This window comes from Vollenhovia emeryi, unplaced genomic scaffold, assembly GCF_000949405.1.
Source record: "Vollenhovia emeryi isolate VEMERY1.0 unplaced genomic scaffold, V.emery_V1.0 DF939324.1, whole genome shotgun sequence".
Classification (NCBI taxonomy): Eukaryota; Metazoa; Arthropoda; class Insecta; order Hymenoptera; family Formicidae; genus Vollenhovia; species Vollenhovia emeryi.
This window is the reverse complement of record NW_011967042.1, coordinates 34598-55583: the sequence shown is the minus strand read 5'-3', so window position 1 is coordinate 55583 and position 20986 is coordinate 34598. Positions and strand designations below refer to the sequence as shown.

The window sequence follows — 20986 nt, the reverse complement described above, 5'->3', positions numbered from 1 at the left end:
CTATTGTAGACTGGGACTTAAACCCTAAGCTTTAAGAAATTGACTAATCACAGTCGTGTATTCTACTCATACTTGACCGTGATTGGTCAATTTCCTAAAGCTTAGGGCTTAAATCATCTATTGTAGAGTCCCAGTCTACAATAGAGATTTAAGCCCTAAGCCTTAAGAAATTGACTAATCACAGTCGCGCATTCTACTCATACTTGACCGTGATTGGCCAATTTCTTAAAGCTTAGGGCTTAAATCATCTATTGTAGACTGGGACAGACTGGGACTAAGAAATCAATGGCTGCGTTCGGCAGGAAAAGCTGCTTTGCAACTGTTGTAAAATTCGTGAATCTGATTGGTGTGTTCTCTCAATCTTGTGTGAATTTAAGAGCATACGCCAATCAGATTCATGAATTTTACAACAGTTGCAAAGCAGCTTTTTCTGTCGAACGTAGCCATTGAGCGCTCGTTCAACAGTTGTGTCTGCTGAACGCGGCCAATGCCTGTGTCCAGCAGAAGTTAAGCCCGTTGCAGACGATGCTATTTCTCCTGCTGGATTGCTTGCAATTTAGTAAATTACTAGGAATCCTGAGTGCTGAGTGGTGCAATGATAGTAATTTACTAAATCACAAGCAATCCAGCAGGAAAAATAGCATCGTCTGCAGCGGGCTTTAGCGCTTGCTAAGCGCTTTGCGTTCATTGGATTATACTTTCAGATCTGTACTGAAATAGAGCTATTCTTCTAGATCTATCCAATCAGCATAAAGCGCTTATTAAGCGCTAACTTCTGGAGAACACAGCCACTGATTCTCGGTTCTGTCTACAATGGTCGTAGTCGTAAGAATAATCGACTGCGATTGGTCAATTCTTATCGAGCGACTACGACTACGACCATGGGCTTGTTTTCTGTTCCTGCACTGGTGAACTAGTGCAGTAAGCTAGAATGAGAAAAAATATACTTGTCTTACTCCAATTTATTGCACTAGTTCACCAGTGCAGGAACAGAAAACAAGCCCCATATTGTAGACAGTACCGAGAATCATTGTAGCGGAGGCTTTATATGTCTATGGCGCTCGTGATGTTGATTACAGCCTGAAGAGACCAACTTAGCACTCTTAGCAGTCCACGATTATATAGTCAAAGGTTTAATTTTGTACCTTCAGGCACCTTCAGGGCTTCAGATACAATCAGATACAATTTTCGTACGAGCAATAATGGATCAAGTGTACAAGCTCTACGATCGTCAGGCATCGCCCAAAATTAACATAAAAGATTACTTTCAACAGTACAGTGAATTAATCAAGTCGTCAATGTATCATGAGGTCGATAAGCAAGGCGACGAAAAAGTTTCTCAACTTATGGGCGGCGATCTCACACGGGGAAGAGTGAATTTAATAAAACATTATTGCAGGTATTTTATATTACGATATGTAACAAACAACGCTAGATTTTTTTAAACAAAAGTGACTCCTGTATATCAGCATTAATCTCGCAGCATCGATAATTTAACATTGCCAGCGGAGGCTGCCAATGCAAAAGAACGGGAGGAACAAGAATATGTCAATATACCTGATACAGTCTCGGAGAATGTTCCGTTGGAAACAATTAAAGTATTAAAGACCTTGTCTAAGGAAACTGTACAAAAGTCAAGATGGCTAACAAATGGCATTCCTGTAGTAAGTAATTATCTCCATGAAAGATACATTGAGATATGCAGAGTAATAGATTTACTAAAATTGAGTTGAATGATAATTACAATATTATGTGACCAATCATTTTGCAATTACAACTGCTACTTAAAACCTGTAGCATTGAGATAATAAAATTGGCTTTTCCACAGGAATACGACTACTCAAGGCTGCACAATTATTCGCGCGATGATTCGGTACAGCCAAACGAGGAGTTTTTAGTTTATGTCAGGATATACGAACCGTTTAAAAGCTACTCTCGTTACGTCAAGTATAAAACAAGTCTTCCAGTTCTCAAGCTCAAAAGCATCATTTCGGTATTGGGATGCCAGACTCTTCACGAGTTACGTAAGAAGATAATGTGTCAGTCTGATTGGTCAATTACAAAGGACACCAGTGAAAATCCACATGAAAAACCTGGACCGATGGCAAAAGTTAGCTATCCTTCAATTTAAAGCTTTATCTTTTCTATAATCTGGTCCATGTTTTCGTTGCATGTAAAAAAAAGAGAAAAATTAATTGCATCTTAAGTTAAATAGGATCGTTACAATATAAATCAAGCAAACCGAGAGTGCCTTTAGATCCAAACAAGATGTTGGTAGTCCAATAATCTAAAATGTGAATTTATATACCATTTTCCACCTGTGCGCCGGTTAATTTCTGGACATAACATAGGTTCAATTAGATGGAATGATTGTCATCAGTAAATTCACGTATTAAATTGATAAACGATTTATAATTAGTTAAAAAATGCTATATTTAGCATTCAGTACCCCCTCTCCATACTATAAAGAAACTGGTGCACAGGACGAGGTGGAAAACAGTATATGAATTCCAGGGTTGGGTAAGAAGAAATTAAAAGTTAAATTAGTTTTATCTTTACATAAAATCTCAGAGACTCGCGATCACGTAAATTGCGTTGAATTTCACGATCAAAGTTATTCATTCCTAAAAGTTCATAACTTCAGACGTCAATATCTCTTGAACGGAACATTTACGAGCATATTTCCAGAGGAAAATTTTTCTTGCTTTGAGGTCCTAAATACATCTTTCAAGTTTGGCCATTTAACCCAGGAGCACCCTGTATATGCCTAACCCTGATAAATTCATATTTTAAATTATTATTGGGCTACCAACATCTTGCTTGGAGGCGCTCTCGTTTGTTTGATTTAATTGCATCTTGTTCGCTTCTAGGATCTATACCCATCGGGATTCTTTTACATCGAGGATACATTTTATAACGATACTAGCGCGCAAAGTAATGTTGACTACAGTGATGTAATATTACAATGGGCAGCAGCTCGCGACATAGGCCCATTTAAAGTCTCCACCATGGACGCGAAGATAAATTCTCTTTGTACAAGGTTTGGCTTTCCGTGGGTTTACCAGCATCAAGGTTCCTGCGAACACTTGATTATACTGACTGATGCCAGGTAATCCTTATTATATTATGTTCCACACGTTTGCGTCGCGTTTTATGTTTGATCGTTCCTACTACTTTTTTATATTTTATCTCATTGACTGCGTAATTTCTTATATCATTTATACTCCGTTATCTGTTTTGCGTTCATTTATATCTTTTTATACACTGAAGCTGTGTGTGGTCCAGTTAGGATCGAAACGTCTACTGTCTTTTTTTTAATAACTGCTCTGTTCTCTTTTCCTCACCCCCGGCTTATATCTTATTCGCCTCCGCTCCTTACCTACTTTTTCCTACTCCCTCCTCGTTTCTGTCTCACGCTCTTTAACTTTGCACCGCTCACTTACATATCTGCTCCACACTCGCACCTCTAACCAAGTCCTATTTACTGTCTATTTTAATTAAATAATTTTTTACATTATAACCCTGTCTAGGCTCTGAGTCCCTTCTATTATTACTTCGATTTTTATCATAGAAACCATTGGTATTTACTTATTATCTTAACTTTGACTTAATAAAGAGATCTAGTTTACAGCCATAATTCTTATATGTATAATAGTGTTGGGAAAAACCACGATAAAAAAAACAGTGATGTTTTACCATTGAGTCGTGAAACTTGTGTTATTGGTAATAAATCATTTAACGTTCATTAATGAATTATTCTTTTCATAGGTTGTTAACTGTAGATGATGTATTGGTATCGTCTGCTTATCCAAGAATAGAAAGACTAAGGACCGTTGTTGGAAAAAACTGCATCTACTGTGGAATATTTAATGTGCATTGGATTGTAACGGAGCACGATAGAATACCGCATGACATAAGTTATTTCTGCAATAAATGTTTTATATCGTATAATTATGTTGATGGTAAAAAAGTCGGAAATTTTAAAGCGTACAGTTATCCTTGTATACCGCAATTGGTGTCGATACGAAAGCCTAGAAATCTTAAACAAGACACCTAATTTTAAAGTAACAGTTTTATATATGTATACAGGGTCAATCTTATTTCCTGCCCCAGCCTCTTACTATGAGAGATGGATTACCGACTGCAATTGTAGCCAACTCTGGAAAAATGGAAAATCTCGTTATATATTTTTTAATAATGTAATATCTAATTATATCTCTCAGGATACAATTAGATGTTATATGATTGAGACGTATATTACGAGATTTTCTTCCATTTTTTCTCGGGTTGGCTACAGTTTCGGACGGTAATCCATCTTATGGTAAAAGGCTGGAACAGGAAATAAGATTCATCCTGTATGTATATGCACATGTACGTTTTATAAATATATTTAATGTACAAGTAATAATATTATTTTATTGACACTTTTAATGTATACAATCTTTGCAAGTTTTCCTTTGCACTGTGTAAATCTGGTTTCAATTGCAATGCTTTCTTGTACATGTCCTCTGCCGCGTTTAATTTATTCCAGCGATGATACAAGACACCTAAATAAGACATTTCTGATTTAGTATATTATTCACATTTGATATACAGGGTGTGTCCTAATTCCCGGATGTCCCGTAGATGGTAGACAGACCGGGGCGAACTGAATAGAGAAGTCCTATAACATTTTGCAAAATTCGCAATAGTTATCGAGAAATTAATTTTAATGTTTGAGCGAATGAGAGCGCAGAAGACGGCAGGCCGGACTCGGCAGACAACGGTGGGGCATCATCTAATAGCGGGAGGTGGAGCGGCGCGCCGAAAGTTTTTTTTTCTTTGGATTTTCCCTCTGCGGGAACGCCGTCAACCGTTAGGTTATTTAGCGTAACCGAAAAAAAGTCGCGCAGCAAGCGGCTAGCTTGAGTATACACTCGCCGCGCGTCGTTCGCCGCTCGACGCTCGGCTCTCGCCCCTTGCTCCTCGTCGCGACGCTCTCATTCGCTCAGACATTAAAATTAATTTCTCGATAACTATTGCGAATTTTGCAAAATGTTATAGGACTTTTCTATTCAGTTTGTCCCGGTCTATCTAACATCTATGGGACATCCGGGAATTAGGACACACCCTGTATATAAATGGTATGTTACATGCCAAATAGACATACTTTCTCAATGTTAGTAAATTTAATAAACTTGATGTCTTTCTTAACAGCTGTGTTTTGATTTCAGAAAACTTATTTATCCAAAAAAAGACATTGATCCGAAAAATACGCTTGTCTTAATATGTAGAGGAAAGTTCCCTGTTATGAGATAGGCTCGTAATATAAGATAACGGGATTTCTGTTAAATAGGCATCATTTGTTGATTCCGCTATAAATTTATTATTCTTGGAGCAACATCTATTTAGTGGGAAATTCATTGTTAGATTGTGTAACCGTTGCAAAAAAAGATTTGTGATTGAATTTGAGTGTTGAAAACCTGCTGTCTCATATTAGAAATTTATAATAGAGGATTTTCCTCTATATACACATAAAAATTTGGCTTTTCAAGTCAAAATTTTTAATCAGCTATTGCAATCAGTGAGTATTCCTAATGGATTAGTAACCAAACACAGGAATTTGATATACATACATATATGATGCACAATAATTTATATTATGTATTAAATATCTTAGTATTCAATGATATTGTCATATCAAATTTCTGCCTTAAAACTTGTATCTTTCAACAGAATAAGAGAATATTAACAGAAAAAGAGACTTGGCATGAAATATTCTCCATTTCTCGACATACCCAAGTTTGCATAAATCATAGGAGCCGTAGGATCTCTCGATATCGCCTGCTTGAATCGGATTTCCGCGTCCTCGTATTTTCCCTTTTTCCCCAAAATGTTAGCAATATTAAAATAGATAGAAGCATGATTTGGAATAAATTTCAAAGCCTTATTTGCCACTTTCAATGCCTCTTCTGTTCTATCTAAAGTTATAAAATATTAAAATATACAATATACACTACTAAAAAAAAAATAGGGAACACTTTTTATACCCTACAAATTGGGCTATTTTCAAACCACTAAAACTCGGCGAAAAATCATCGTAGACACAAAATTAAAAGAGCATTTTAAAGATTGAAGTTTCAACTTGAAAACCCTATCAACGATTTATTTAAATATCAGTTCATTTTCATCGTTCCGTGCTTTAAAAAAGAATACATTGTTTTGTTCCTTAAAATTACATATGTTTGACACCCTGCAGCTCGATAAAAAATTTTCTCTCGACAAATTCGATACAAGTTCCACAATCTACAGCATTTTACCTACAAAATGCTTTTTAAAATTTTCCTACAATTCTTTTGACCGAGTTACATGACTTTGAAGCGAACCATGCATTTTCTTGAAAAATGAATTGCAATTTACCGCCAGTATTAACGTTAAAGATGAATATAAAGATGAACATATTTAAATAAATCGTTGATAGGGTTTTAAAGTGGAAACTTCAAGTTTTAAAATGCTTTTTAATTTTGTGCCTACGATGATTTTTCAGCCGTGTCTCAGTGGTTTGAAAATAGCCCAATTTGTAGGGTATAAAAAGTGTTCCCTATTTTTTTTTAGTAGTGTATTTAGCACGATAGTAATTAATGTATGTGAAGATACAATATTAATTTAAATACAAACCCAAATCATCTAATAGTAGTACCATATTCGTCCATGCTCGTTTATGTGTGGGTTTTTGCTTGGTTGCATTTATCCAAGCTTTCAACGCCTTGTCGTATTGCTTTCGTTCCAGATACTATCGTCATAAATTTTGAATTAGTAAATTAATGCTAAAAAATAATATCTCAAAAATAGATAAAAATTTTATTTTACCATTATACAGTACTCACTAATACGCCCAGATTATAATAACAATCTGGATAAGTTAATCGATATTGCAGAGCCATGAAATAGCTCGCTTCTGACTCCTCGTACCTTTTCAATGCTGACTGAACTATACCTAGATTCATCCACGCCGTAGAAAAATCCTTCCTAAAAATCACATGTCTTATGCGAGATACTGTAATTATAATGTACACGTTTATTTTATAATTTGTCACAAACGGAAAAAAAGAGAAAGATTATATGTAAGTATGGATTATATGTAACATAATTTTATACAATCTCTCATTGTTACAAATAAATAAGGCATTTATAAGTAAGACGCAACTCATCTATCTCATGTGATGACATTTAACTGAACTTACTCTAAATTAACAGCCTGTTCAAACAAATTTACAGCTTCCAAAAACTGTCCGTCGTCTTTGAGCAAATTGCCAAGATTGTTCATAGCTTGAGCGTATTTTGGATTTAATCTGTGTAGCATAAAGAACATAAATGTACAACGCGGTAAAATTTCTCAAGAGAAGGAAAAAAAATTATATATTCTGCATACAATACCGTAAAGCCTCTTGATATTCCAACTTGGCAAGATCAACATTTCCTGCATCCGCAGCATTTTTTGCGATATTATAATGTACTTTTGCATTCAAAGGGCATACATCTAATGCTGAGTGAAAAAGCAGTCTCTCATTCCTCCATTGGCCACTCCTTATCCAAGAACGTACAAACAGTAATACAATAAGCATCACGTATGCCAGCAATGACGTCTTGGGGAAGAAAAATCGAGCAGAAAGTTTCTGCAGGCCAATAATGACCAGTAAGCAATATCCCGCCGAAGGAATATATAATACTCTCTCTGCCAAAACAAATCCAACGTTGAAGAAAATATTACTAGCTGGCAGAAATGGACAAATCAACATTGTAAGACCCATAATTATGTATCTGCAAAGTTTAAATACTTCATATTATTGCGTGTATATTATTAGTGTGCGCGTTTGCGTCGCGCGTATGTGTCGAACATTCGGTGTCAAGCGAGCCATCCTTGTTTCACAATATAAACCTTTTTTTCCATTATATACAGGATGGTCCATTTAACTCTGCCACCCCGAATAATTTGGTTATTATTGATTATACAGAAAAATGTCACATGGAAGAGTTATTGTAATTGAAGGGGGAAAATAAGTTTTTGAAGTTGATCCAAATCATCCAAAGGTCATATCTTCTGAGATTTTGGTGGTAGCAATGTTTTTTTAAATGGGACTACCTATTTTCTTGCTCACTACAAGGAAGCTGACATCGAAACGCGTTCAACCATGTGTAATAACATGACCTTCGAATGATCTTTGGCTAAAAAATTTATGATTAAATGATGGAGGTGGAAATTCAAGAAGAATAAATTGTAGTGGCCAAGTCAGTACTTTTTTCACTTGACTTATTATAACGTGTGCTCACAATGTTGTCCATCAACCTGAATGCACTTGTCCATACGCATAATGAAGGATTGCCTAGCCCTGCTCATCATTTCCGGAGCAACACTTGCACACGCATTGGTGATACGTTCCTTCATATTCCGGTTGATGACAACATTTTGAGCACATGTTATAATAAATTAAGTGAAAAAAGTACTGACTTTGCCACTACAATTTATTCTCCTTGAATTTCCACCTCCATCATTCAATCATAAATTTTTGAGCCAAAGATCATTCGAGGGTCATGTTATTACACATGGTTGAATGCGTTTCGATGTCAGGTTGCTCGTAGTGAGCAATAGGTAGTCCCATTTAAAAAAACATTGCTACCACCGAAATCTAAGAAGATATGACCTTTGGATGACATTCACTTCAAAAACTTATTTTTCCCCTTTAAATGCACAATAACTTGTCCATATGACATTTTTCTGTATAATCAATAACCAAATTATTCGGGGTGGCAAAATTAAATGGACCACCCTGTATAATATAGAATGTTATTAAACTATATCTCATATCCCATAGGTACAGCACAGATGGTTGCAGTTACATTGCAGAAACGTTGCAATCTTGCAGATTGCAGTGCAAAGACATTGCAGGGATATAAAGTTGCAAACTTTCGATAGCAATATTGCAGCAATGTTTCAAAAATAATAAAAATACTATATTTTCTATTTAAAAAATTTTTCTAATTACGAGAATTTTTTAATGTTATTTTCGTTGATACCAATAATGCGCGAATTATTAAGTACTTGATCAGTGCAGCGTTGCTCGCAATCTCCATTTATTGCGGAGCGACATAATCTCCTTAGGTTGCTTCGCAAAAGCTTGCTATGCCTTGAAAAAGGCCCGGATGCATATGTAATTAGTAAATTCTCTGTTTATGTACAACAACAAATTATTCCAAAAATATTGCACTGCAACATTGCTATAATGTTGCACTGCAATCTCTCTGAGGGCAGACATTTCAACGTTGCCGCAATCCTCCAGAAACGTTGCAGCAATGTTGCGCAACGTTGCTGCAATATTGCAATCTTGCAATGTAACATTTCTGCAATCTTCCTGCAATCTTTCTGTGCTGTGTAGGGCAGTTTAGGAATAGTGCTCCTATCTATCTTGCTATTTCGAACATGTTCTCGGTTCTCATACACGTTCTCATACACGCTCTCAACACTCCAACAGTAAAAATGCTTCTTGTTGGAGAAATTGCTTTCTGGGACTGATAACAACCGATAAGTATAAATAGAATGCAATTTCTCCACCAAAAAGCATTTTTACTATTGAACTGTTGATTGAAACGTGTATGAGAACAGAGCACATGTCCGAAATCGTAAGATAGATTGCAATTGGAGTACCATTTCTAAACTGTACGAGATAACATTTTGTAACTCGTAGGTTTGAGTGTAGACACGTAGAGTGTATGGTAGAAGAGCCAAGGATACATTTCAGGCACATTATATGTACCGTATAAGTAAAAACCTCCATTTTTGTGGAACAAGGTGGACACACACACGACATGTAAATAACATGATTTTTTACTTAATTTTGAATTTAGTGAACAGTTCCATCCTTCATAAGATTGATAGAAACAAAGTCGATTTGTCAAGTAGTTTGCGTTTATGCCTCAAAGTTGGTGTGTTTGACATTTCTAAAAAACTAGAAGGCACTAAAATTCGAAAAATAATCCAATTTTTTTTCTGAAAGGTAAAATGGCCACGGAAATAAAATCTGAGTTTAACAATGTTTTTTCTCACCTTCACTTTCAACTGTATGTTCGACAGGCAGTTCTTTCCACTTTCCTAAAAGTGTCACAACTTTGAGGCGCTGTCGCACACTGAAATTTTGATATCAATAGCTGCATTCAGCAGAAAAAAATTGCTTTGCAACTGTTGCAAAATTCACGAATCTGATTGGTGCATACTCTTAAATTCACTCAAGATTAAGAGAATACGTCAATCAAATTCACGAATTTTACAAAAGTTGCAAAGCAGCCTTTTTTGCTAGACGCAGCCTGGCAGAAATTTTTCCATTCTCTTGCGAAAAATGGAATTGTTCACTAAATAGAAAATTACATAAAAAATCAGGCTAACAACGTATTACTTGAGAAACTTTCTGAACGTAAAAAGTTTTTTTACATTACCTCAAAGTGTTGTCCTTGTGAGAGACGACCGTGTACATAATTAACGCTCCAAACGCGAGCCAGAAAATAACGATGATAAACGTTCTGTAGTCATAGCCAGTAATCAGAGTTACGCAGCCCATTGACCAGTCAAAACAGAGCCATACAGGACATACAAGTAACCACATATTCAGGCAATAGATATAGTTAAAATTGAGTATGCGAAGCAACGTGTTGTTCATAAAAGACGCCGGATTATCTACAGACTGAAATTTTGGAGTCGAGAACCCCATAACACTGAACCTTAGAAGCAAAAGTATTATTGCAATGAGAACGAGCATGACGAGTCGTAATAAGACATTTTTATGATCAATAAGATTATTTAAACTCTTATTAGCGTGCTTAAATGAGAGAGACCTAATTATGTCAATTGGATATATTTTGTTGACGATAACTATATCGTATATTGCGCAAATACCCTAAAAGACAAAGTATCCTTTACAGTTACATAAAAAAAAAATTTACTCAGACACGCGACCTTGGTACTCACAATGGCAGTGATTCCAGTTTCTTTGCATAGCATTGCTGTTGTTATGCAAACGGCAAAACTGAACATGGCGACCCATACGTGTAATAAATTTCTTGCGTGTATCATACAGCTGTACAGCAAGATCGAGAGCCATGTGAACAAGCTGCATAATAATTCAGCGCGTCCAACAATTCCAGAGACCTGATGTACAGACGTGCAAGCACAATTGTAACGCATTTGGATGCAAGCCCGTGATCAATAGGCGATTTTTGGCGATTGTTTGATACATCCCAGATAGCACACACAGTTCTATGAATATTCTTTTAGAGTGCAAATATTCTTAATTTCAGAATATTCCAATCGAATATTATATAAATATACAGGGTGCTCCCGGATTAAATGGCCAAACTTGAAAGATGTATTTAGGACCTCAAAGCAAGAAAAATTTTCCTCTGGAAATATGCTCGTAAACGTTCCGTTCACGAGATATTGACTTCTGAAGTTATGAACCGTTAGGAATGAATAATTTCGAAATAATTTAGATTTATCCTCTTTATTGCTTTTTAATAATAAAAATTTAATTATTAAACGTTTTGTTCAAAATGATGGCCTCCAGCTTGGAGACATGCATTGCGCCTATCGATGACAGAATGAGTGGCTGACTGACATTGTGCGTCTGTAATTTCGTTACACGCCTGCACTATCCTCAGTTTTAATGATTGAAAATCATTAACAGGCACTTCATACCAGTTTATTCGACGAAAGCATTCAACGAACTAAGTACGATGATACGACGCTTTGTTTGCCATGCAAATAAAAAAGCCTATCAATGACCTTCGATTTCGTAAACAAAGTTCCGTCGTACTGAATGTTTTGCGATTGGTTTTTAAATCAAACAAATTATGATTTACAATTCTCGCAAAACATTTTATGGACAGACGAAGCCATATTTACCAGACAAGGAATTCTGAATCAAAGAAATAGTCATATTTCGAAATTATTCATTCCTAAAAGTTCATAACTTCAGACGTCAATATCTCTTGAACGGAACGTTTACGAGCACATTTCCAGAGGAAAATTTTTCTTGCTTTGAGATCCTAAATACATCTTTCAAGTTTGGCCATTTAACCCGGGAGCACCCTGTATATAGATTATTACAATTAGAAATCGTATATTCTTAACGAAGAAGAACGTTTTCAGAATATTCGTCGACAATGTCTTTAGAATATTTGTTCAGAATAATTTTTTAATATTCATCGAGTTTATGTACTACGCATTGTTTATTGTGTAATACACTTATCTTATGCAAAAGGCAGTGAAATCTGTGATCATACCATGTATAACCGACACGCTATATTCGATAGATTATTCTATTCACATTTGAGAAACATTTATAGTAGTCGAATATTCTATGAATATAAGATAAATATATAAGAATGACCTATGGGATATTCCAAATATTCTTGAAGAATATTCTTAAAATGTTCATAAGAGTGTCTTGTGCTATCTGGGATATACCAAAGTGTACCAGAGCGCACACTTGATGTCATGAATGCTTTTACACCTCAGAATAGCCGTTAAGTTCAATATATTCCAATAGAAAAATTCATTTTATTAAAAATAAATTTTTCTATTGGATATCTTTGACCTCTTTCTTCAGGCATTTCTAAAAGCATTCATGACACTGAGTGTACACTCTGGTATACTTTGGTCTATATGTACCAGTCGCCAAAAATAGTCTAATGATGATGATAATAATAATACACATTGTAATTACAGCCTCCGTATGAATTGGATGAACCGCAAATAGAGCTGCGGCATAAAACGCACTGCTATGTCCTTCTGGCCCGAGAAATAAGTTGTATACGAATAGAGTCAACAGACAAATTGTACTGTGTAATATTACATTGACTACATGAAAGTCTTGCGAAACCAAGCCTTGTCGTAACCAGAATTGTAATCTACAAGAATAGAAAGAGAAAGTGTATTTTTAATAACATTTTATTTACTAGAAATAAAATATATGTAGTAGAATATTGTATGCATCCATTGATGTACTTGCGAATTTCTTTTCTACCTGAAACTAAGGATAGTAAAGGGTCTGTACGATTTGTGGCTTTGCCTATGGGATAACTTGGTACCCCAGAAATCATTTTGGAATATATCCCAGAACGGTGTGTTGTCACGTACATCGTTGTTATTGACGATAGCCTCGGTGTCGTCAAAAACAAAATCTCCATCGTAACTGTTAACAAAACAAAGGGACAAAATCACAATTATCCAAGGAGAAAGCGATGATGGTACAACTGAAAATTAAGAAAATATTTTGTTAAAAAGTGTTTATTCTCGTGCGTGTACATTTGTGTAATTCATGCGTCTAAGTCGCAACTCACCTGGCAAATGAGTCGCTATTTTACTTTTCATGATATTTTAAATGACAAACAAACTTTTTCTTCTTTAAATTTCACTGATACTTTCTTCTTTCTCGGAATTAACACTTCGTGGTTATATCTAGTTAAAGGGATATCCATGAGTCACGGTCTTAAGCCTATGACACAATGTCAGGCAACAGGCAACAGGAACAGGGAATAGAATTTCTGACGCGTTGGATTGGTTGGAAGAAAATTTTCGACGAATCCAACGCGTCAAAAATTCTATTCCCTGTTCCTATTGCCTGTTGCCTGGCATTGTGTGATAGGCTTTACACACAATATTCCGTGCTTTCCAGCAAGCGACACAAGTCGACACAAATGTCGTTCTGTCTTTCTTCGCATTCAATGAATAATAAAGACAGAACGACACTTGTGTCGACTTGTGTCGCTTGCTGGAAAGCACGGATAATATAAGATGTCTGTGGTCTTAAGCCCAATGTCCACGATCCAAGAACTGTGTCAAAGTTCTAGTTTCGAGAAATGCACAGCCAATCAACATGCAGCTTGTATGGAATAGCTGCAAGCTGATTGGCTACGCATTTCTCGAAACTAGAGGCTTGTTTTCTGTTCCTACACTAGTGAACTAGTGCAATAAATTGGAGTAAGACAAGCATATTTTTTCTCATTCTAGCTTACTGCACTAGTTCACCAGTGCAGGAACAGAAAACAAACCCTAGAACTTGGATACAGTTCTTGGATCGTGAACATTGGCCTTTACATACAGGTCTTGCAACTCATATGGTGGGGGTAGGTCGCTTAGTGAGGAAATTTTGTATCTCCCATATTTGTAGAGATATTTCACCGGTCCGGTACTTTTTCCCTTTTTCCATCGCGTGTACAAAGATAGAAAGAGAAACTAAGACGCTCGAAGAAATGCGTGAAACAAGGACGATAGATGCAGCATACCCAACTTGCCAACGCTAAATGTTTTTTACTTTTCACGGTTGATAGCCCTGGGAATCTATAGCCGTCGCAAAGCAAAAGTAGGCGTGGTTTAGCCGAACCATTGAACTATAACCATACTGGAAGGAGCACTCCATTGTTGTCGTGCGGTCAGAGTTGTGCGAGAGAGATAGTTGAGTGGGAATGGAGCTATTCTTGTCTAACTAACTACAGCGATCCTCGCTGTAGTTAGTTAGACAAGAATAGCTCCATTCCCACTCAACTATCTCTCTCTGACCGCTCGATCCTATGGAGGGAGTAGGCAGTGCTCCTTCCAGTATGGTTATAGTTCAATGAGCCGAACTGAGCACACCATGTTATCCCTTCCACCATGAGCACACCATGTTATCCCTTCCACCATGATCTAAATGCACGTTCTGAAACTCACTAAAAACACCGTGTAGCAGCCAGTCTGTAAAAATAAAAATGGCAGACCAATCAGAGTAGAGAACACTATTCGCTCCCCTCTACCTTAAACTAGCCTCTACCTTAAACCATGTACCTACCATTAGCATGCTAGTAGTCGAGCTGCGTGTGCAGTATAACACTGTACTCTTCGACAAGGACTTTACTATACCTACCTATTTATAACCGAGGTGAGTTGTATGTAAAAATAATTATTAAAGCAAGGTAAATATTTATTTCTTAGTTAAGTACCACCATAAAGCGTCATATATTGAATTTGTACACTGAATGTTACCATATAGGCCTAGTTTACATCGTGCACTTGATACGCGTATCAAATAGTGTATTTGAACTGATCAGCCAATGACCAAACGAATTTACTAGTTATATTTACTATTTGTTACTATTTGATACGCGTATCAAGTGCACGATGTAAACTAGGTCATTCAGACGCCGTACAACAGAGTTCGTCGTAAGTCGCAATTAATCCCAGCAAACACAAAGTAACAGTTATCATAACTGTAAGTTAAAATTTCCTACTCAACAATATAACTGTTACATAACACACGTGTTATATAACAGTTATATTGTTGAGTAGGAAATTTTAACTTACAGTTATGTAACTACTGTTACTTTGTGTTTGCTGGGATGTATTTTAGCGTTGTGTGAAAAACTTTATCCAGTAGTAATAATAATAAATGCAATCGTGAAGTTCGAAAGTTACAGTATTATCAGTATTGTAATTACATGAGGTGTACCACTTTGAAGTTGTAAAGCCAACCGTTGCAACCGCCACGTGGCACGCCACGCGTAATGGTAATACTGGTGATACCGTAAATTTCAAGCCCCATAACTCCGTAAGTATTTAACGAAGATATCACATGTTTTATCACTAAACTTTTAACTTAACTTCTTATCGTGTATTAGGCTTAAAGACTCTTTTATTCAGTTCGTTCATACCCAGATAGCACCGAATGTTCCATGAATGTTTGTATATGATTCGAATGTTCTCTCTCAGGAATATTCGAATCATATACAAACATTCATGGAACATTCGATGCTATCTGGGAAGTTGGAGGGGATGATCCGTTCGGCCACGCGCGCGCGCACGCTCGCACACAAGCAACGCGCCGTATATACGTGTGCACACGTATTGGAAATAATGAACCGAATATTACCGAATCTCACCGGAAAGTGTCGATGTCAGATGAGTGATCCCCTTGCCGCGATTATCAGTTACCCCTCGTACAAAGGCTCCGTCTATAGATGTCTATGGTGTAAACTAGCTCTATGAGACCTTTATAATTTATTCAACGCGCGCAAACGCAGATCGCTAAGATTTCGACCGTAGTTTCGGTGGTTTCGGACTATAAGATTTGGTGATCCGCGGTATACATATATACAGATTAATTTTGAGATAGAATATTTGAAGTGTAGAAAGTGAAAAAAGTTTTTTTTAATTGAAAATAGTATGGAGATACTATAATAAACTGATGTTTGTAAATCCATTATTTAACATATTAACATTTGTTAGTTATATTACATTTTAATAGACAAATAAATATTTAATAATTCATAACGTAACCCATAAGTTCACTTTGTTTACAGATTTTTTTACTTTCAGGCCACAATCCTACCACAAGCATCTAATTAATTTTTCGTACTTTTTTTATATTGGTACTAATGGGAATCTTTGACTCACTTCACTCGAAAGTTATTAAGCTGTTTCAGCTTGATGGGAATATTAAGATAAGCCTAAACGTGTAAACGCAACTCACTTTAAGTAGGAGTTATAACATCGGCGTTAGTCCCAGTCTACAATAGAGATTTAAGCCCTAAGCCTTAAGAAATTGACTAATCACAGTCGCGCATTCTACTCATACTTGACCGTGATTGGCCAATTTCTTAAAGCTTAGGGCTTAAATCATCTATTGTAGACTGGGACTTACTAAATCGATGTTAGAAGCCGTGTAAACGTAGTCATAGTCAAAAGGAGAAAAGTTTTGGATCGGATAGTATATCGTAGTCATTAAACCGACTTATAAGCCACCGTGTAAACGTAGTCTATGACCTAGTTTACATCGTGCACTTGATACGCGTATCAAATAGTAACAAATAGTAAATAACTAGTAAATTGGTTTGGTCATTGGCTGATCAGTTCAAATACACTATTTGATACGCGTATTAAGTGCACGATGTAAACTAGGCCTATGTTCTGAATACGCGATGTGACCATAGACATATAAAAGATAGACTGCTTATGAGGTAGTGGGGGATGTCCTCCCGAGAGAAAAGGACAACACCAATTTATTTGGGTATCTATCTTCTTCTAGTGTACGTGATCACGTGATCGCCTTCAGATCACGTCCACTAGAGGAAGACAGATACCCAAATAAATGCATGTTGTCCTTTTCCCTCAGGAGGATGCCCCCACCTACTGGGTTCTACTGCCTCATAAGCAGTCTATCTTTTATATGCTATGGCTGCGGTCAAGCTATCGCTTCGAATGTAACGAAGCATTCGTCTTCTCTTTTCTTTCAGTAAAAACAGAAAGAGAGGAGAAACGCTTCGAAGTGTTTGCAGCGGCAGCTTGACCGCAGCCTATGTGTGACGAACGGAAGGCAGTCATGAGAGGGGGTAACTCAGGCGGAGACTGCTTACCGACGGAATCTTGGTGGGGGAACAGTCACGTGACCGGTTGGAATACTCTGGTCTAGACGTTCTGAAATGGCGTGACAAGCAATTCTTATGTCTTAAATCATTCAGTATCATAGATAGGAAATCAATGAAATTTGAATCCGGCTAACTTCTATTTAATAAATATTTAATTAAACTTATCTGGATCACTCACGAACCTTTTTAATTGCACTATAAATCCCAGTCTACAATAGAGATTTAAGCCCTAAGCCTTAGTCCCAGTCTACAATAGAGATTTAAGCCCTAAGCCTTAAGAAATTGACTAATCACAGTCGCGCATTCTTCTCATACTTGACCGTGATTGGCCAATTTCTTAAAGCTTAGGGCTTAAATCATCTATTGTAGACTGGGACTTAAGAAATTGACTAATCACAGTCGCGCATTCTTCTCATACTTGACCGTGAATGGCCAATTTCTTAAAGCTTAGGGCTTAAATCATCTATTGTAGACTGGGACTAAACGTCTTCATACGAAATACCAACGATTCCATATAAAAATTTTATCTAATTTATCTATTGGCGCTAAGTATACGGTAGAAAAATAATTAATTAATTACAAACAAACGAATGACTCACAAACCTTTCTAATTGCACTATAAATGTCTACATACGAAATACAAACGATTGCATATAGGAGTTATTTAAAAATACGTTCAGTCGGCGTCAAGTATATAGCGGCCTTTTCATTGACGCTACGATTTAGCGTCAAATATAGTCACGTGACAAATATAGTGACTAGGGCTGCGTTCAGAAACGTCACCCGAATGCACTGGTGTATCATTTTATCCTTGTTTAACATACGGTGAGCAACAAGGATAGAATAATACGCTGGAGTACTCGGGTGGTGTTTCTGAACGCAGTCCTTGCGACACCCAGTCACACCACGGCACACTGAAAAGTTGAGACGGTCTCAACTTTTCCCCCCCTACGTCGAGAAGTCACTAGAGAACTCATTTGCCGCTGGTTTCTAGCGTCAATCACTGAAATATATACTAACTGGAACGCGCGCTAGAGCCGAGCTGTGTGTACCGAGAGAGAGCATCGTCGAGTGGCGTCTGTCATTGTCTAGTACAGTTCGAACCAAAAGTTAAATCGAAGCGCAGCACAACTGCGCGAGATCGTGTAACCTCTGACAACGAGCTAATTTCTCGATCGGACTGTACCTTTCCGTCCCCACTCTCGACCACCCTATAAGCCAGACAATGACAAACGCCACTCGACGATGCTCTCTCTCGGTACACACGGCTCGGCTGTAGCGCGCGTTCCAGTTAGTATATATTTCAGTGGCGTCAATGAAATTGCACCTTAAGCCCGCTGCAGACGATGCTATTTTTCCTGCTGGATTGCTTGCGATCTAATAAATTACTATCGTTGCACCATTCAGCACTCAGGATTCCTAGTAATTTAGTAAATCGCAAGCAATCCAGCAGGAAAAATAGCATCGTCTGCAGCGGGCTTTATAAGCGAATTTGACGCGCGTCAACTGACGCCCATGAAAAGGCACCTTTACCGCGTCCATTGGGCAGGAGCCAATAGGCTCAAGCCAATCTCCCATTATTTTTCAGTGCACTGTTGGCCAGACTGCGCGCTAGTTTGGCAATCCTCAACTCGTGAGGTACCCGATTGCCGACATTCCGTTTTCTGTGTAATTGCGTGCAAATACATTTGTATCAAATTTGTGGACGGTCGCGAGAGAAGTATTCGTGCTCCATGCACGAATTTAAGTGAACCTTATCTGCACAGGTAGGCAAAGTTCCAGAAGACTCACGACCAAGAAGAGCGATCTGCCGTTATGATATATACCAGCTTTCCTCTTTCTCGCGCGAACGGGGTTTGGGTTAACCAGTTCATAACCAAAGCGCACTTAATGCGTATTATGCATGTTTATCGCCAGAACCGCGGGAGTAGCGAAAAGGCTTTGACGATTCTTCTTTACGCAGCTCGCAAATCTCGCGTATTTTCGAGGCTGAGAAATCGAGATCGAGAACGTCGCCGCTCTCGTCTAGTTCTCCAGGTTTTTTTTTCTTTGTTGCTTCGATCGAAAGCTGGGCGACTTCAAACGCGCAATATCGTACGCGTTGGATCACGAGAGAAATAACTTGTATCTAAACAGTGTTTGTGTGCACTGTCGCACCGATACGCGTAGTGTACGCCTTTGCAACGCATCTTGATGACGCTCGAAAAGATAAAGAGATAAAAATTTATCATTTTTATTTATACAGGGTGTCCTGTCCAGGCCCCGAATCCGCCGTAAGATCTTTCTAGACTCATTCGCCTCGATGTTTTTATATATTACTAAAAAATTATTGTGAATTTTGCAGAATGATGTAGAACTCTTCGAGTCAGTTTGCCCCGCTCTATCTAAACTTTACAGCAAATTCGGTCTACGCGGAACACCCTGTGTATCTTACAATCAGTACGTGATGTATTGTTCCACGAGAGACGAACCCTGTTTAAACTACTAGATAGAATATGAGATTACGTTAAATTACATGTAGTTTTGATATAAGTAAATAAGAGTCTCACTAATTTATGTCGAAATTGCATGCAATCTAGTGTAATCTGATCATATTCTATTTATTCTTTTAAACAGGGAAGACTGTCACATTTTGATTGAGAATTCTTATATACTTAATTGTAATGCTGCCATTATTTCAATTGATGTGATTAATTTAAGAATTTTTACTTGTAGAAGGTTTAATGGTTAAACTGTTTATTACAGCACAGATGGTTGCAGTTACATTGCAGAAACGTTGCAATCTTGCAGAGGCATTGCAGGGATATAAAATTGCAAACTTTCGATAGCAATATTGCAGCAATGTTTCAAAAATAATGAAAATACTATATTTTCCATTAAAAAATTTTTTCTAATTACGAGAATTTTATAATGTTATTTCCGTTGATACCAATAATGCGCGAATTATTAAGTACTTGATCAGTGCGGTGTTGCTCGCAATCTCCACCTATTGCGAAGCGACATAATCTCCTTAGGTTGCTTCGCAATAGCTTGCTGTGTATTGAAAAAGGCCCGGATGCATATGTAATTAGTAAATTCTCTGATTATGCACAACAACGACAAATTATTCCAAAAATATTGCGCCGCAACATTGCTATAATTTTGCACTGCAATCTCTCTGAGGGCGGACATTCAACGTTGCTGCGATCCTCCAGAAACGTTGCAGCAATAGTTGCTTTCCTTTTACATGAAAACTCAGATAAATCTCACTTGTGACGTTATAACTCAGTTGAATGCATGTTCCTTTTGATTCTTGAGAAGTGAGATTCAACTAGATTTAACTGTGTTTTTGCACACGATCAAGACCGTGTGCTTTAGTGAGTTTAATACACTCACATTAATGACGTCATATCTGAGTATAAAATACTCACATAACTGAGTGACTCAGTATCACTTGAGTGTAAAAGGAAAGCAGCTATTGTTGCGCAACGTTGCTGCAATATTGCAATCTTGCAATGTAACATTTCTGCAATCTTCCTGCAATCTTTCTGTGCTGTGTCGGTACACGGTGTTTGAGCTA

General features: G+C 37.2%; 3 protein-coding genes and 1 long non-coding RNA gene across 7 annotated transcripts in view; 3 read left to right on the top strand and 1 right to left on the bottom strand.

Annotated features, from left to right (window-relative positions):
* The first annotated feature begins 1001 nt into the window (after nucleotides 1–1001).
* Nucleotides 1002–4404, top strand: LOC105558652 (snRNA-activating protein complex subunit 3). The gene is made up of 5 exons (XM_012006450.1): nucleotides 1002–1399; nucleotides 1484–1664; nucleotides 1829–2110; nucleotides 2871–3109; nucleotides 3769–4404. Exons 1-5 carry the CDS (start codon nucleotides 1203–1205, stop codon nucleotides 4055–4057), a joined length of 1188 nt encoding a protein of 395 aa, XP_011861840.1. The 5' UTR covers nucleotides 1002–1202; the 3' UTR covers nucleotides 4058–4404.
* LOC105558654 (transmembrane and TPR repeat-containing protein 4) lies at nucleotides 4397–13551 on the bottom strand. 2 transcript variants are annotated; one of them, XM_012006452.1, is made up of 11 exons: nucleotides 13369–13550; nucleotides 13053–13281; nucleotides 12753–12936; nucleotides 10997–11176; nucleotides 10468–10925; nucleotides 7417–7800; nucleotides 7224–7331; nucleotides 6867–7008; nucleotides 6658–6772; nucleotides 5778–5960; nucleotides 4397–4547 (listed from the first exon to the last, which is right to left on the bottom strand). In XM_012006452.1, the coding sequence occupies exons 1-11, from the start codon at nucleotides 13397–13399 to the stop codon at nucleotides 4411–4413; spliced, it is 2151 nt and encodes a 716-aa protein (XP_011861842.1). In that variant the 5' UTR covers nucleotides 13400–13550; the 3' UTR covers nucleotides 4397–4410. The 2 variants fall into 2 exon arrangements, with proteins under 2 accessions (XP_011861842.1, XP_011861843.1); XM_012006453.1 differs by lacking the exons at nucleotides 4397–4547; nucleotides 5778–5960 and having other exon boundaries at nucleotides 6688–6772; nucleotides 6850–7008; nucleotides 13369–13551.
* LOC105558653 lies at nucleotides 4509–5193 on the top strand. Its single transcript, XR_001008693.1, has 2 exons — nucleotides 4509–4583; nucleotides 5108–5193. It is a non-coding gene; the product is annotated as an uncharacterized LOC105558653 (long non-coding RNA).
* Nucleotides 13552–18999: 5448 nt separating the features above from the next.
* The window catches only part of LOC105558651 (nuclear pore complex protein Nup98-Nup96), a 20713-nt gene continuing 18726 nt past the window's right edge, over nucleotides 19000–20986 (top strand). For 2 of the 3 annotated variants that reach the window (XM_012006448.1, XM_012006446.1), the window contains exon 1: nucleotides 19001–19193. The gene's annotated coding sequence lies outside the window, so the exon portion shown is untranslated. Of the gene's footprint in view, nucleotides 19194–20986 lie in introns of all 3 variants that reach the window. The other variant, XM_012006449.1, reaches the window with a different exon arrangement.